General features: G+C 41.8%; 1 protein-coding gene across 1 annotated transcript; it reads right to left on the bottom strand.

The window, feature by feature from the left end:
• Positions 1–7,352: 7,352 nt before the first annotated feature.
• On the bottom strand, positions 7,353–12,989 carry socs6a (suppressor of cytokine signaling 6a). Its single transcript, XM_027021411.3, has 2 exons — positions 12,614–12,989; positions 7,353–11,674 (listed from the first exon to the last, which is right to left on the bottom strand). The coding sequence occupies exon 2, from the start codon at positions 11,608–11,610 to the stop codon at positions 10,039–10,041; it is 1,572 nt and encodes a 523-aa protein (XP_026877212.2). The 5' UTR covers positions 11,611–11,674; positions 12,614–12,989; the 3' UTR covers positions 7,353–10,038.
• Positions 12,990–16,617: the final 3,628 nt, after the last annotated feature.

The following is a 16,617-nucleotide window of genomic DNA, read 5'->3' on the forward strand; positions in this document are numbered from 1 at the left end:
TGAAGACAGCAGTATGTGTCTCACGTGTCTTGGAACAATAAAGACAGCAGTATGTGTCTCACGTGTCTTGGAACAGTGAAGACAGCAGTATGTGTCTCACGTGTCTTGGAACAGTGAAGACAGCAGTATGTGTCTCACGTGTCTTGGAACAGTGAAGACAGCAGTATGTGTCTCACGTGTCTTGGAACAATAAAGACAGCAGTATGTGTCTCACGTGTCTTGGAACAGTGAAGACAGCAGTATGTGTCTCACGTGTCTTGGAACAGTGAAGACAGCAGTATGTGTCTCACGTGTCTTGGAACAGTGAAGACAGCAGTATGTGTCTCACATGTCTTGGAACAGTGAAGACAGCAGTATGTGTCTCACGTGTCTTGGAACAGTGAAGACAGCAGTATCTGTTTCATGTGTCTTGTCAGGCAGTAGGATGAAGATTTGAACCCACCAATAAAGTGACTGTATGTTTCACAAAAAATATATATATGTTGGAATAAAATGGAAAAATTGGGAACTTTCTTTTGCCTCTTGAAGTCTATAACAAATATATCTCTAGAGAGCCCACAACCACTTTCCAAAAAAACCTAAAGCATGTGTGTTTTAACCACGTGTTTTTTTGCAACCTAACCAGAATTCAGTGCTCCTGTCAGAGTGGTGTCCTGGATAATATATACTCCGCTCTGTGTTTCCCTGAATCTGCTTCCCCATCCCCTCATCATTAAGACCACCTATAAATACTTCCTGGTTGTGTCACGTCAAAGCCAGGCATCTGAGGTTTACCATGTCAGTGACAGGGAGACCCAGCTGGTGGTAAAATCTAGCTTGGCTTGTCACTGCTGTTTCCTGGCCCAAGCTGTGCTACTCCCTCTGTCTTCCACTGGTGGCCTCATCATTGGACAGCATTCTGGAAATCTATCTCTGCTCATAGAGAAGGGGACCTTTGCTCATCTCCTTGACAGAATGGAGGATTTAACCCCCTTATTAGTCATCAGATTTGCCCTGTGTGAGAGTTATTCATGCCCTTATTCTTTTGGCCACTTAGATTCAAAAGCAGTGTTTAGGTGGTGAAATTTACCCAGTGGCAAAATCCAGAAAGCTGCTGTACTCCATCATTTATTGGCTGTTTATTTCTGGGTTTTGTTTCATACATCGTAAACCACAGGTCGCCGCGTTATGGCACTGGCCCCCCCAGGTTCAGAGGTCACCACAGGTCACCACAGGTTCTTCCAGGCTTTAGGCAGGAGAAGGTCCACTTTCTCCACCCTGTTCTCTTCCCACATCATCTCTCCTTAGACCCCAGAACTCTGGCCCTTCTGCTACATCCTCTGGTGCAGCGGTCTGTCATTAGCTTGATGATCTCATCAGTGCAAGTCCTTGCTTCTCCCTCCAGTCATTTCCTTCTTCTTTAAGATTCTTATTTTCCACTAGTACATCATTAGATTATAAATTGACTTACATGCTTATTATTATGTTTTTGAACCTCTCCGGGGATGAATGGAACAGTATATTGCCGGTGGACCTGTAAATCATAAACTGTGAGGTGCTGAGGCAGCTTCGTAGCTACACACTTTCAATACCCAAGATGCTATGGTGAAGCTCTAGACCAATGTTTGAATTGCTTCAGCTGAATGCCCTGCTGAAGAGGAACTATTCAGTGGAATGCAAGCTTGTTTACATTCAACAAATATAACAGGTTTGTTTACATTCAGTGAAATACTGCACAGTTTCTGCTGAGGACAGACATGTCAGTCACCACAGGGCCTTAAAGCAGCAATGATGCCCTAAACACGTGACTGTGTGGTACCTGTACAGCGGCACCTGCCCCAGGCATGAGGCTCAGAATGGACAAGAGTCTGGCGTGCTCATGCGATGCCCTGAACAGTCGAGGTGAGACGCAAGATCACCATTTTATACACTGACTACTGACTCTCTATATCCATCAGTGTTAGCAAGGCTGGTTTGTGTGTTGTTCGACTGACACGTTTGGAATAGTTGTGCATTAAGTCTCCTAAACATGGCATGAATGGTCAGATCCAGAGATCTCTGCATAATTTCTGCATAATTTATATCTCTTGAATATAAAGCACACAGGGTTCAGAAGAGCCTTTGGTACTGATGTTATTCTCTTAATCACTTTGATCTGAAAACGTCTTCCTTTGCTTGAATGTTCTTTGCAACTAGTACTAATCAGACTGGTTAATGAAAAATGAAAATAATGAAAAGTAGATATGAAGGGGCAGCTGGAGAAAACAGTGATCATGGGTTAAAGGTGTATGTATCAGTGGCTAGAAATACAAGAAACACAGACAACATACACGCAACATCAATGTGGCACCTTTAGCACCGCAATAAATACAGAACCCAAGCAATATATACAAACCAGAAAGGTCAGGAAGATGCTATCACGACACTGTAAAAAGATCAACTAAGTGTGCAGTTATATTACAGGGTCCGCAGAACCGTAAGTACTAACACACACCTAAGGAAAAATACAATAGGAAGATGTTTAAACATACATTCAGTACCCTAGAGACTCCACCAAAGACTCATTTGCCAAAAGAACACCTGTTTCTGTTTTATTTCCCTTTTAACGTGTTGATTTGGAGCACCTTAAAGGACAGAAAGCAGATTGATCTGCCTCGAAACGCCGCTGCAGAGATTTCAAGATGCTCCCCTTCCACTTCCTGATGGTCACCACCTGTTCTCGTTCCCGATTGGAAAATATGTTCGTCACCAAGGGAGGAGAGAGTTGTGATCGTAACGGGACACAGAGGAGGATTGTCCCCCTGCCACACGGCGCTCACTAAACTGTGCTAACTAGTCTGATGGGGAAGTCAGTTCGGCCTCTCGGCTCACAAATGGAATCAGAACTGAGTTTTACCTTGTTAGACCGTGTTGTGCAGGAATTATCAATAGGTCATCAAAGGATGGCGTTTCTGTTTTCCCAGTTATCCTGTCAAGGACACTCATCTGTTGGGAAGTGGGGGCCATTTCCACCATTCTGGCCACATTTGCAGAATCTGACTGGCATTTTGTAGTCTTACGGGTTATAAATGCAGATGGCATGTGATTATTATCCTTCAGATAAGCTGTATGGAGAAGAATGCGAGCCAGCAATAGCTAGCATTTGAGAGTAGGGCAGAGACAGCACCGATAATAGAGTCTATCAGTAACTTTTTAATACTTTTCAAGTTCAAGTTTGGTTTATTTGTTACATACATAGTCCTACACAGTATAACTCGCAGTGAAATGGTTTGAGAGTGCTCTGTCCAAACTGAGAGGAAAAAAAACAGGAGTACGTAGGGAAATATATATTCTATATATATACAAAAATATATTAACAATGTATGTACAATATATGTATAATATGTTTATATACACAATGTACAATGTATATATATGGATATGTATATATGTATGTACACAATGTACAGTTCCAGCTTACAGTTGACATATTTACAGTTACATGGTGGTGGTGGTCCCTACAGTTTATCAGCTTCCCTGATTCAGGGCCCGAATGGCCTGTGGGAAGAAGCTCCTCTTCAGTCTGTCTGTCTTGGTCTTCAGGGAGTGAAAGTGCTTCCGTGACCTCAACAGAGAGAAGAGCCTATTACTGGGATGGGTGGGGTCCTTCACAATCCTCCTGGCCTTGGTCTGGCACCACCTGTAATATATGGTCTGCAGGTCAGGAAGTTCCGTATGAGTGATGCGCTCTGCTGAACGCACCACCCTTTGGAGTGCTTGTCTGTCCTGCTTGGTGCTGTTCCCAAACCAGACTGTGATGTTCCCCGTGAGGATGCTCTCGATAGTGCAGGTGTAGAGGTTCCGCAGTACCTTGGAGGGCAGTCTGAAGTCTCTTAGGTGTCTGAGGTGGTAAAGACGCTGACGAGCCTTCTTTTATTATATCATTTTATATATGAGTAATCACCAATCATCCATCATCCTATCAAACACCTTCTCTTTGGTTAATAAGAGGGACAATAGCATTAATGAATGTTAAGAAGACACTCAGTACATGTTCTTCATGCAAAATTGCCTCTCGACATCTGCACGTAATGACAGTCCATAGAAACATAAAACACATTTCATTTTAATAGCAGATGGTGACATTGCCACTGACCTCCCAGAATGATTTATTGTCATCCAGTCAGGTTTACCAAATCAATCATGGGCCCTAATAATCCAGCCTCCGTAGTGACCAGTCCAGGAGCATTGAGCTCCAGACTTTCATCAAAACAGAACCCTTGGTACCCAACATGATAGGACATCTGGTACCAGCAGGTAGCTTGGGGTCCATCATTACAAAACAGGGCTAGCATCACCTCTACTGGCGTGGTGTGTTAAAAGCGTACTGCATGCACAGTGGCTAATTCCAGTCGTCTTCCTCGTACGTCCCTCGCTGGTGACAAATGAAACTCCATGCAGAGCACCAGATGGCACAACAAAGACATGAATCTAAGAAATAAGACATTTGATGAATGGTGTACCAGAGAGATCCTATCTAACTGAAGAACAAACAGAATGGTAATGTCTAACAGAATCAGACAATTTACTTTAAGAACTCATGAATAATTTGACCTGGCTGACAATATAACTGATAAAGTTTTCATTCTTTTTATCAATATAAATTCATATCATTAAAGACCCAGTCAAGGATTTCAGAACCAGCAGCATTGAATCATCGGGGTAAAAAGGCCTAAAGTGCTAAATATAAATGAACGAATGAATGAATGAACAAATGAAATGGACAGTAAGCCATCTAAGGCTGATACTCTCCTTGAAAACTGACAGGAGTATGAAAAAAAATAGTTTTAAAAATACCAAGATGTGACTGTAAATATCATTAGAGGAATATACTACATTCTAAAAGCAAACAGTTCATTCTATTTTATTGATTTTATCTAACCTTTATTCTGCAAATTATAGACTTTTAACATTTTTTCACTTTCTGTTCTTCCTGTCCTGAGTTCTATTTCTGATGGTTGTATATTTCTTCTCTAAAAGATGAAAACATTATAATGGTAAACAGTGCTGCCAGACTGAGGCTGTGGTTATATACATCACAGCTCAAGCTGTCGCCAATGAAAACATAATTCCAGCATATAAAATACAAACAATTTCTACATGGCAAGTTAAGACTGAATTTAACTCTTTCAAACGTCTACTTCATAAAAGAGGCACTGCTTTGTCATTACATTCATGACATTTAGCAGACACTTTTATCCACAGCAACTTACAAAAGTGCTTTTTCATCTGCTCATAGAATCTATCCTAGCCAGTACAGGTTAATCAACACTAGAATACTGCCGACAGACAGGAATCACGACTGATACCTAGAAGAAATGCAGAATGAGTGTTGTGATCAGCTCGCACCTCTGTTATGAAAAAAATCATCAATACTATTTCAGTGAACTGATGTGAGAACCCACTTAAGACATACAAGACCATTTCCATGCACACAGTATACAGGGCTGATGAGGAATTCAAGTCTTACACCCTGAGTATCTCTCCACAGCTGAGAGAGAGAGAGAGAGAGAGAGAGAGAGAGAGAGAGAGAGAGAGAGAGAGAGAGAGAGAGAGAGGGAGAGAGAGAGAGAGAGAGGGAGAGAGAGAGAGAGAGGGAGAGAGAGAGAGAGAGAAAGAGAGGGAGAGAGAGAGAGAGAGAAAGAGAGGGAGATGGAGGGAGAGAGAGAGAGAGAGAGAGAGAGAGGGAGAGGGAGAGGGAGAGAGAGAGAGAGAGAGAGAGAGAGAGAGAGAGAGAGAGAGAGAGAAAGAGAGAGGGAGAGAGAGAGAGAGAGAGAGAGAGAGGGAACATTTCCTGGTTGCATTCTGTCTATAATACAGGGCGGGAAAGGAGACATACAAAAGGCTTTAACATGTTTACTCATAATTTATACAAGCATATATAAAGATGCTTTAGACTCTATCCAAGTGTGCAATAACAACAAATATGACAAACTTTATAAAAACCAAGGATGTAAACTGGGGCAATCAGGAACTGTTCTGATGGATTTGGAGTAACATAACTAACTAAAGGTGTTAAGTACAACAATCGAGTTTGATTCTCATAGCATTACTGTTGTGAATATGTGTCTAAGGGATGAAAAGAAGCAATCGTAAAGCAGCACAAATGTGTACACATTAAAGAAATACGGCTGTTAACCTGTACCGGGATGTGCGAAAACAAGAAAGAAGAAGTATAAACAGGAGAGTGAGCTGACGTTTACCAACACATGCAAACATCCGTCGTTATCCGCGGAACGTCAACATCACACAGGAAAACAGACGTGGCCACTCAGATTAAGAACAGGACAGCTGTGCTTCCGATACGCTCCATTACTTTCTATAAATGACAACAACTTTACATACGGGCTTATGAAAAAAATAGAGGCAACTTAGGACAGAAAAAAAAAACTTACAGCAGAAACACCAAATGTTTCAGTCTTTATAGAGTTAAAAGCATGAGGATGCAAAGCTGATCAAAAATTTTAATTCACATTAATTTTCATTTATTTATTGGCATCAGTTTGCTGTCCATGTTCTTGTGAATGTAATGTTTTAACTCTCTGGAAGTCTTCTGCTGCTCTGACTCATTCTGCCAGACGAATGCACGGTTAACATCCACACCTCCCTCAGGTGGATGACAAACGGCCCCAAATCTGCCTAATCTTCATGTCAGCAAAATAAGAACCCTGGGATTGCCAAGCACAGCAGCCAAAGCAAGTGAATGCAGAACGCGTGATTCACACGAAAGAAAACACAATAAAAGCGCACGACATTTTGGTTTATACTGTAGCCGTGTGTTTAAGTGCACACACCAGCAAATAGCAGTTCTATCCTCAACATTTTTTTAAAACTAAAAGTCATGGTAACACCAAGATTCATTTCACACAAGGAAGAAAGATAATGACTGTCCTATCTCTTCACGGATCATAAAACCTCAACTTCTCCGTATTTAAGGTGGTCCGAAGGTATTTCATGCTTCGTTGGTTTCAGTCTTCCAAGTACTGGGCACATTTTTCTGAGGTTCCTTAAATGTAGCACATCACCGTGTGCTGTGTAAAAGGCACAACACACACACACACACACACACACACACACACACACACTAGGATAACTTGTAGCTTGTGCGTTATCATTCGGTTCAGCATCTCAACGTCATCACAAGTCACCTAGTACCATTTGTGAAAGTAAATGCAAAAGATTTGAATCTCCCTAAAGATTCACAATCTCCCTAAAGATTTTAATCAGTGAACAGCATAATCACATTCAGAGTCAAAGACCGTAACACATAAAAGATCGCATTTTTCCCAATAACGGGATAATGCGTAATCAGAAATAATCTGGAGGACACTCTGTACTGGTGTGGAAAAAGAATCAGGCTTTTATTTTGCTTTACTTGTAAAAAACAAAACAAAAAAAAAACAACAAAACAAAAAAAAACTTTTGAACTTTGCCCAACAGTTCTGACTCCCCATCCCATCACGGCGATTGCGTATCTTCTATAGAACAAATTACTTTCTTTTTCTCCCTCATGTTTTTCAACATCAGTGAACTATTCAAATACGTATTTGCAAACAGGATTGTTTGCTAAGGCTCTAGTCACTCAGACGAGCCCGACTGCATCGTTGGCAGGTTTTATGTAGGGAGATGATTGTTTAACACACATTCCCTTTGAAGCAATGTAGGGGTCTTTGTTTCATTCATGCCTAAAATTATTTTTTTGGTTTTAAGCAGTGTCCATGAAACTGGAAACGTCACATCCTACCATTACACATATCAATAGATCCAGACAGGTTTACTCCCAAACAAGACCAGTGAGGGAACCTTGGGTCTGTGTGTTCCACAAGCCCTTGACACTCAACGGGTTCTAGCTCGTTTGGCTGTGTGTAATGTCTTTGGGTTTAACCTATGACTGAGAAGACGTGGCTTTAATGAGCAAGGATCCAAATGCAGTGAAATGTAACTGTGCTCACTGGGTTTGTCTAAATTATTATTATTTATACTTACACAGCGCCTTCCTCATACCCAAGGACGCTTTACAAAAAAGTCTATTTTTACATCCAATCAACGCACACACCGGTGAGAAGCAACAGCCAATCTTGCACCTTAAAAAGGTTGAAATTCTTAAGCATCACTGATGTGGCCTATATTTTAAAACTGCTTCACTGTGCAACCACTCCAACCAAAGTAGCTAACCCAGCTGAGCTAAACAGAGCCCACGCCTATGATCAGAGACAAATTAGGCAGGATGGCACTTTTAGTCTATATTAAGTTGATACAATTTGGAAGGAATTGAGATCTCAAACTAGGACTTGCGTTGCTCTGTTAGGGTTAAAAATAAGTCAATAAAATCCAATGCGGAGCATGAACCTGACATGTAAAGGCTGATGAATTAAAAAGCTAGCATTTCTAAACCATCCTGTTTCTGCCATGAGAGACTTCTGTTAAAGCTGGAAGCACAGCATCTTGCTTTTATTTTGCAGCAGAACAATCCTTTAATCAGGTGTTGCACAGATCTACCATGTTTTAAATATGAAACAATCCTTAGTATCAGCCTAAAACGTTAGTGCAGCATTGTTCCTGCCCAAACAGTCAAAAATATAACCACATTACATTCCTTCATTTTGTTTACTTTGGGGGCAAAGTTATTAGCTCATACATAGCTGCCACTGAAGATACATGACCACTTTTATTATTGCTAGTACTGAGAGCTGTCTGAGGCAGAAGTGAACAGTAACGGAATGACCTAGTGTGTGTTCCTTGTTTACTAATGGGATAGAACATTTTGCAGTAATGACTGAGGGACGCTAAAAGGGACGACACCACCCCTGGAGCTCCCCGGTAGAGCGCAGCGCAAGCAACACCCAGGTCAGGGCTCTGACTCTCGAGAAGCACACACACTGTTGTACTGATAAATAAGTTCTGCCAGTCGCTGTAACTACTCTGGGGAAGTGTCTATACAGAAAGGTTATCCATGGCTAAATTCACGCTTGCTGTGCTCTCTCTCCAATACGTCACAGGGGACTGAAAACATGGAATAGTTCCCAACCATTTGGGCAGAACAAAACAGCACCGAAGATGCAATATATACCAACACAGAGACTTTAATGAAACAGTTGCAAGTGAAACTTTGAGAGAAGCACCTCATTAGCTAAAAAAAAAGAAAAAAGAAAGTGTTTCTCATCATCTAATAATTTTACATGGTTAATAAACTTGATTCTGCAAGCTTTGATTGAACCCATGTATTGACACCAACACCAATTTAACAAACACACTTACAATGCTCAGGCTAATCAAAAAGTACCGACTTCTGTTTGAGAAAACGTTCCTATCACAAATGGCCAGGATTGGCTGACATCTTATTAATAGAAGAACAAAATGTACAAAAATAAGTGGTACTTCAAAATCTAAAGCTGATTCCTCACAGGGTCACAGAGGGGGCCTTTGTCAGCACTGCCGTCATAGATCCGACCCTGATAGTGATATCGACATGAGTATTATTTGCAGTAAATAGTGTAATATTCATGGCAATAAAGCACTCCTATCCCAAACATGTTTAATATTTTGATCTGAAACTTGTGCAAATGTTAAAGCCACACACTGACTGAGAAGGATGTCTTCGTCTTACGGATTCTTATTTTGTTTACATTAACTTTACGAGAGGATCTTAACACGTAATAGGCTGAAATATTAATATAAGTGTTGCACATGCCATAGCTTGCAACAATAGCATGAACAAAAAACGAATGACCTCAGGGACTGCAGCAAGAGATACTACTGGGCTTGTTTTCCCAATGTGCATCTTTGATTGGCTGTAGAGTGAAACGAACCATTAGGGTGCCCTGTTGATCCATCATCAGTGTCCCTTTAAAGTCATCCAGAAACAAATACACTGAGGAACAACAAATTTGCCATAACTTCAGAAGCAAGATAAGAAACTGACACAAACAAAATAAATCACTTCAACTCTACAAATGTCTGTAAACCATTTTAACAACTCGTTGCTCAGCCCAAAGTGCAAAATTACTACTGAATCCCAGTTCAGTAGTGCTTCTCCTGCAAATAGTCTTTCATTTTGTTTGGTAAAGGCAGTTTCTGAATCAAATCTATCCGCGTATACTGACGAATGACAAATCGGCACAAGTACTGCAGAGAGCGCACCTGCATGAACCGAGAGACGGGACTGGTCAGTCTGACCGGGTACGTGGCAGACCCTGGTAGGCGAGACCTGGAATAACAAAACGCACCGTTTTCCGAGTCCTTAATGGAGTGCTCGATAAGGTCTACTATGGACGTATGCCCTTCCACGTCCGGTTGTTCATAAAAACTAAACCTGCCGTTGGAATGTTCGATCCTGGTGTGCAGCGTCTTCCCTTGGGACCTAAAGCTCAGGCTCAGGAGATAGCGATCATCAGAGCTGTCGCGCACCAAAAAAGAACCATCAGGAAGGTCGACGAGCTTGTCCTCAGCTTCCCAGCGCGTTATGGGGCCCCAGTACCAACCCTGCTTGGCGAGTTTCTTAAGCTCCTCCGTAAGGCTTGTGACAACCATGGGTCCGCTGCTCTGGACCGAGTCGTACACTCTGCTAACACCGGGAGCAGAATTTGGGTCAAAGTTCAGGTGATGCCTCACTCTCTCAGCGACATGCAAATCCGCGCCACCGAACCCAGAGAAGGTTCTAGGAATTTCGCTGCTGGAAAGAGACGGGGAAAGTGAAGGAGCGTTAGCCCGAGAATTCCGAAGGACTATTCCTGGAGTGCCGAGGAGAAGCCCGCTCCCTGACTGATCCAAGAGGAAGTCCGAGGACAGGAGATCGTGACCGTCCTGGCCTTGGTCCACCGTCAGTGAGTCAGCATCAGCCTGATACATGACCTCCATGGGTGACGAGCCGTCCAGGCAGAAAGAATGGGACGAATCCGGGTACATTCCCTCATCTAAAGGCATTGTGTACTGAATGTAGTCCTGAGGTGTAAGTCTAATGTCTACAGGCACATGTTCTTCAATGTTTAAATGCAAGTCACCATTCTGAGGCTCCAAGTTCTTCAAAGTTTCGCTCTGATCGTCAAAAAGTCCCTCTATTTGGACATTGTGGAACTCTTTTCTAATCCCATTGAGGGAGGGGCTTGGACTGGGGCTGTGAACCATGGCTTTTACCTTTACTTCCATCTTAATGCAGGCTTCCTCAGGCTCGGCGGGCCTAAGCGGCCAAGGCGAAGGGCTGTAGTGGTGGCTATGAAGGGAGGACGACCTTAAAGGCCGCTGGGCCTTGACCTCATTGAAGCTGACAGGGACAGAAGTGGAAGAGAAAGTGTCCTCATCGTCTCTCGACCCCACCATGGCTGATCCGCCTTTACCTTTGGCTTTCTGCTTGGTGGAAAGCCTTCTTTTTAAGGTGCCCATAAGGCTCTCACTCTTAGACCTGTTCTTCTGGCCTCTTGCCTCATCTGCATGGAGATCACAAGCCAGTTCTTTGGCATAACAGCTTCCAAAGAGGGAATCATCTTTTGTGAACTCAGAGGCCACTGATGGTTTCTGAAGCATGACAAAATCTCCATCTTCCTTGCCCTTTATATTAAACGACTTTTTGAACGTCTTAAGGCTGATCTTCTTCATTCTGATATTCCCACCCAGGGTAGGGCATGGGAATGACCAATCACAGCACAACGGCCCTTGTCATCTGTGGAAAACACACACATACACACACAAAACACTAAGATTGTACCTTGTTTTGAGACTTTAATGGGACATAACCAACCTGATGTGAAAGACCAATGACTGCAAACTATCAGATTTGAAAAGTAAACATATAGCCTGAACCATTATTTCTAAATCAGTATAAACACTTATTTGTACATTTCTGATAATGGAAAAGATTTCCGTAATATGGTCATCATAACTATAAACCCCATTTCTGTATATTTCACGGAGACTAATAGGTTTCCTTTAATTTTCAAAAGCATGTTTGCCCAGTAACAATCCAGTTCTATCAAACAATTATTTTAAATGGACTCGATAAATACTTTTTTCCAGTTTCTTTTAAGATACTTTTGACTAAAGTGTCAGTCTTGGACAGCTGCAGTACAGGATTAAAACTCCTAATCCAGCGCTTTAATGAGCCTGCAGCTAACGCTAGCTACTCTACTGAAGAGCCTTGGCTGAAATCAGCAACACAACTCCCAAACCATGAACTTCCCACTGTTATAAACGAAGCGTCCAGGCCCTGGAGAGGTCCAGTACTGTACAACTTCGTTACAGGTGCTTGTCATTCCAGTTTCAAAGGCCGATGAAATGATATTTACGTCTTAAAGGTGTAGCTAGCTAAGCTATAGAGGCCTTGCTAGACTAGCTGCCTACAATCCAGCCCAACCAAACGACTACATCTATACCAGTAACTCTAGTCCTGGGGCACCGTTGTGTTAGATACCGTTATTTCACTATGCAGAATAAGACGTCGTTTAGTTATTTCCAAAATGAAAACGTCAACGCCTTCAAACTGAGCGGCTAACGCAACATTAGCCTAGCCTAGCTAACAAAGGCAGCTCGAGGACTAGCTAGCTAAGCTAACTGAACATTAACGCTAAAACACAAAGTGAGCGGCTGACAGACCCATACTTACTTCTGCAGCTCAGCGTTTTAGAAAGAGCCCACAGTACGAGGGTTTCTCCACAGACTAGACATTAACCCACTAAACTCATGAACTTTCGTGGGTGGACGTCCCTGTCTTAACTTAGCCGGGTTAGCTAGGCGGCTAGCTCACTCCTCAGCTACATTTGTTTTGTTTCTAAGGAAGTTCAGTTTCCACACGCGTTAACCGTGAGCTAATATATTTCGTTACTGTGTGTGTGAAGACCACATTCTCTGCTTATCTACAGTCACTCGTTGGCATGTAGGAAAGATAATAAGCATTAGCCGAGCTAGCCAAGTTTCCCAGAAAGTCCACTTGGAGTCCTCCTTTCTCGTGGGCTGGCTGTTCTCCCTTGCTCTCCCCCTCCCTTGTTGTCTTGTTGGCTGGCTGTTCTCCTTTATTCTTCCCCTCCCCTTGGTGAGCAAATGCCGAGGACATGGAGATGGTCCATGGAGATAGTTCATGGAGATGGTCCTTGGAGATGATAAATGGAGATGGTCCATGGAGATAATAAATGGAGATGGTCCATGGAGATGATAAATGGAGATGGTCCATGGAGACGATAAATGGAGATGGTCCATGGAGATGATAAATGGAGATGGTTCATGGAGATGATAAATGGAGATGGTCCATGGAGATGGTAAATGGAGATGGTCCATGGAGATGATAAATGGAGATGATCCATGGAAATGGTTCATGGAGATGATAAAAGGAGATGGTCCATGGAGATGGTAAATGGAGATGGTCCATGGAGATGATGAATGGAGATGATCCATGGAAATGGTTCATGGAGATGATAAAAGGGGATGGTCCATGGAGATGGTAAATGGAGATGGTCCATGGAGATGATAAATGGAGATGGTTCATGGAGATGGTAAATGGAGATGGTTCATGGAGGTGGTACATGGAGATGGTGCATGGAGATGGTAAATGGAGATGGTTCATGCCTAATCGCACCTAATGGATTAATTTTTGGAAGTAATCATTTGCATTCTTGGTCACACATTTCACACATTTCCCAGAAATAGCTCTTCTATTCTGTTGCACTTTGAAGATAGAAATGTTCCAAGCAATGTGTGAAGAAGTATCCTACAACCCTATCTTCAGCTGTCAAAAAATTGACTGTATGATGTGTGTGTGAAGTGCGTGATATTTTAGAGTAAAACACATTTATAATATTTCATAATAACCTGAACAAGGACAGTTTGTCATTGTGTTAACACACATTTACTATTAGATACAATTTATAACTTAAATAATTGCCTAGAAATTCCTTCTTCTTAAAGAGTTCACCTTGGGAGGTCCTGCTGGAAAATGTGTGAACAAATCTGATTTCTCAGAGTTGTGTTGTTGTTGTTGTTGTTGTTTAAATTAATATATAATTCTCTCTTTATAAAGTTACATATTCTATATTAAGTCCACAGAGGATTTAAATACATTATCACAGTCAAATACAAAAATATTAATGCCTTATTAGGTATTCAGAAAGGCATTGTATTGATGCTCTGTACAGAGGTTTAAATGTGTACAATCCTTGTCATGTTTCATAGTGTAAGGCTCAACTAAGCCTACCAACAGAAAACACACTAACCCAGTTTCAAATAATATGTATTCTACTCAGACTGCAGATTAATCAGATTAAAGCTCTGGAGTAGTTTGCTTTACTAATACAAATTACCCTGCTCAGGGGAGGGGCATTGGAGGCTTGGACATAATCTCAAAGTTTATTTCGAGAAATTAGATATTCCTCTCACACTGCTTTTTTGAGAAATTGTCTTATCAAATTACACAAAAACAGACATTTGAAAGTGCTTCCAGTTTGTGGAATTGTTATCAGTAATATTTATATCAAGAGGAATTCATTTATTTTTTCTCTCTTCCTTTTTTTTTTTACAAGGCAGCAATAATGATCAACATTTAGCGAAAGTAGCTAAATAAATTTCTGTGTACCATTAAATTTCACTAAACTAACATTTTGCAAATAAAATGTAGAGTATAAAAATGTAAACATACGACATCCCTTTTTTATCATCACTGATTCTTTGGCTATCTTGTATGTAATGTGATTGCACATTTACTTACGGTTTCTTCTGCGGTAATGTGATATACATGTTAAGGTAATTCAAATCATACAAATCCTAGAACTAAAAGTTACAATGAAATACATTGCCTGACTTCTATTCAAACAAAGCCTACCCCCAATCAGTCCTGGGGTGTCTCTGATTTGGGTTTACACATGCAAATGATGATGATGATGACAAGAATTTGCATATTTTATCTTTTTTTAAACCTTGTTTTGATACAAAACTCTCCACTGAAAGCTGAATGAGCCAGAAATGATTTGCTCGATGCATCTGGTGCATCCTTCACATTGATTTAGACCTCCAGTCTGACTGTTTCTGCCGAAGGGCGTCAGAGGTCCCTGGGTGCCTTCCGTAATATCCTCAACACTTGCAGTGGAGCGGAAGGCGTGTATTACAGGCATGTCAGACAGTGATGGTACTGGTGGGACCACTCGGGTTTTGGTTTTTCTGAGATTACCTAGAAAATATCCACCCACTCCCTGGTCCGAGACATTTATTGAGCGGCTCATGGTTAAATCTTTAGCTCCTCACCTTTCACTTCATGTGCACGCAACCCGTAATCAGGTTCACAGAAAGTGAAGAGACAGAAATCAAGGCTGCTTCATACCTTTAAGCCCCTGTACACTCACCGGGAAAAGCTCTTTAGGCGTCTATGAGACTGCCTTAATCACACGTGCACCAGATGGTGTTATATTGAAGGTAATGAGCCAGCTGGAGTATGACTACTATTTATAAATATTTACTTTTCTATATTTTTTAAATTATTTGATGTTTCCTCAGTTTTGCTGGAGCTGTTTCTCCCACTTTGCTGTATGTTTTACCCTCATCACAGTGTTGCTCTTTTCACTATCTGAGGGCTGAACCGCTATGTCTATGGCATTTGTGTCTGCACAGTTCTGAGCTTGTTAGCTACCACGTAGGGATGCTCAGAGAAGCAAAGCGCTCAGTCCCATCACATTACTGCCCATGTTCTTCTTCACCGCCACTGCCCTGGAAACAGAAGGAAGTTACACAGGTTTACTTTCATTGTTGGGGTAGGATATCGCTGAGAAACACTGGAAAACCCAGATGTCCTTGTATGTGAAAACCCTACAAGATTCCCATATACTAGATATTAAACTTAAATTATAATATTATAATCTTCATTATACATTATAATAGTATGATTATAAAGTGTAATAGCACCTTAATATACACGATAATTATTTTAAAACATTGTTATACAGTATAAGATTTGTATGTGTCAAATTTAAGGTGTAAAGCACATGATGCAGTACTGTGATATAAAGCAACGGCAGTAGTTGGTTAATTTTGTTATCTAATAGTTCTGAATGGGATTGGATTAGGACACCAGTTTGACATCATTTGATACTCCAGTGATTAAGTGAGCTTGGCCTCTCTTAGTCCTGCTGGGTGAACCCACACAAGCGCTCTGAGCGCAGGGAAGAGCAGAGAAGAAGGGGAGGCAAGAAGGACATTAAAGATTAACACAGATCTAACTCCTAACGTGCGTGTGTGTGTGTGTGTGCGTGTGTGTGTGCACGTGTGTGTGTGTGTGCGTGTGTGTGTGTGTGCACGTGTGTGTGCGCGTGCGTGTGTGTGTGTGCACGTGTGTGTGTGTGTGTGCGTGCGTGTGCACGTGTGTGTGTGTATGCATGCGCATGTGTGTGTGTGTATGCGTGCGCATGTGTGTGTGTGTGTGTGTGTGCGTGTGTGTGTGCACGTGTGTGTGTGTGTGCGTGTGTGTGTGCATGTGTGTGTGTGTATGCATGCGCATGTGTGTGTGTATGCGTGCGCGTGTGTGTGTGTGTGTGCACATGTGTGTGTGTGTGTGCATGTATGCACGTGTGCAAGTGTGTGTGTATGTGTGTGCGTGCATGTGTGTGCGCATGTGTGCACGTGTGTGTGTAT

The sequence above is a fragment of the Electrophorus electricus genome, chromosome 1, assembly GCF_041902795.1.
Source record: "Electrophorus electricus isolate QZ-2024a chromosome 1, ASM4190279v1, whole genome shotgun sequence".
Lineage (NCBI taxonomy): Eukaryota > Metazoa > Chordata > Actinopteri > Gymnotiformes > Gymnotidae > Electrophorus > Electrophorus electricus.

Excerpts from the sequence above, each read along its gene's own strand:
- socs6a (XM_027021411.3), bottom strand. The coding sequence starts at position 11,610 with ATGAAGAAGATCAGCCTTAAGACGTTCAAAAAGTCGTTTAATATAAAG.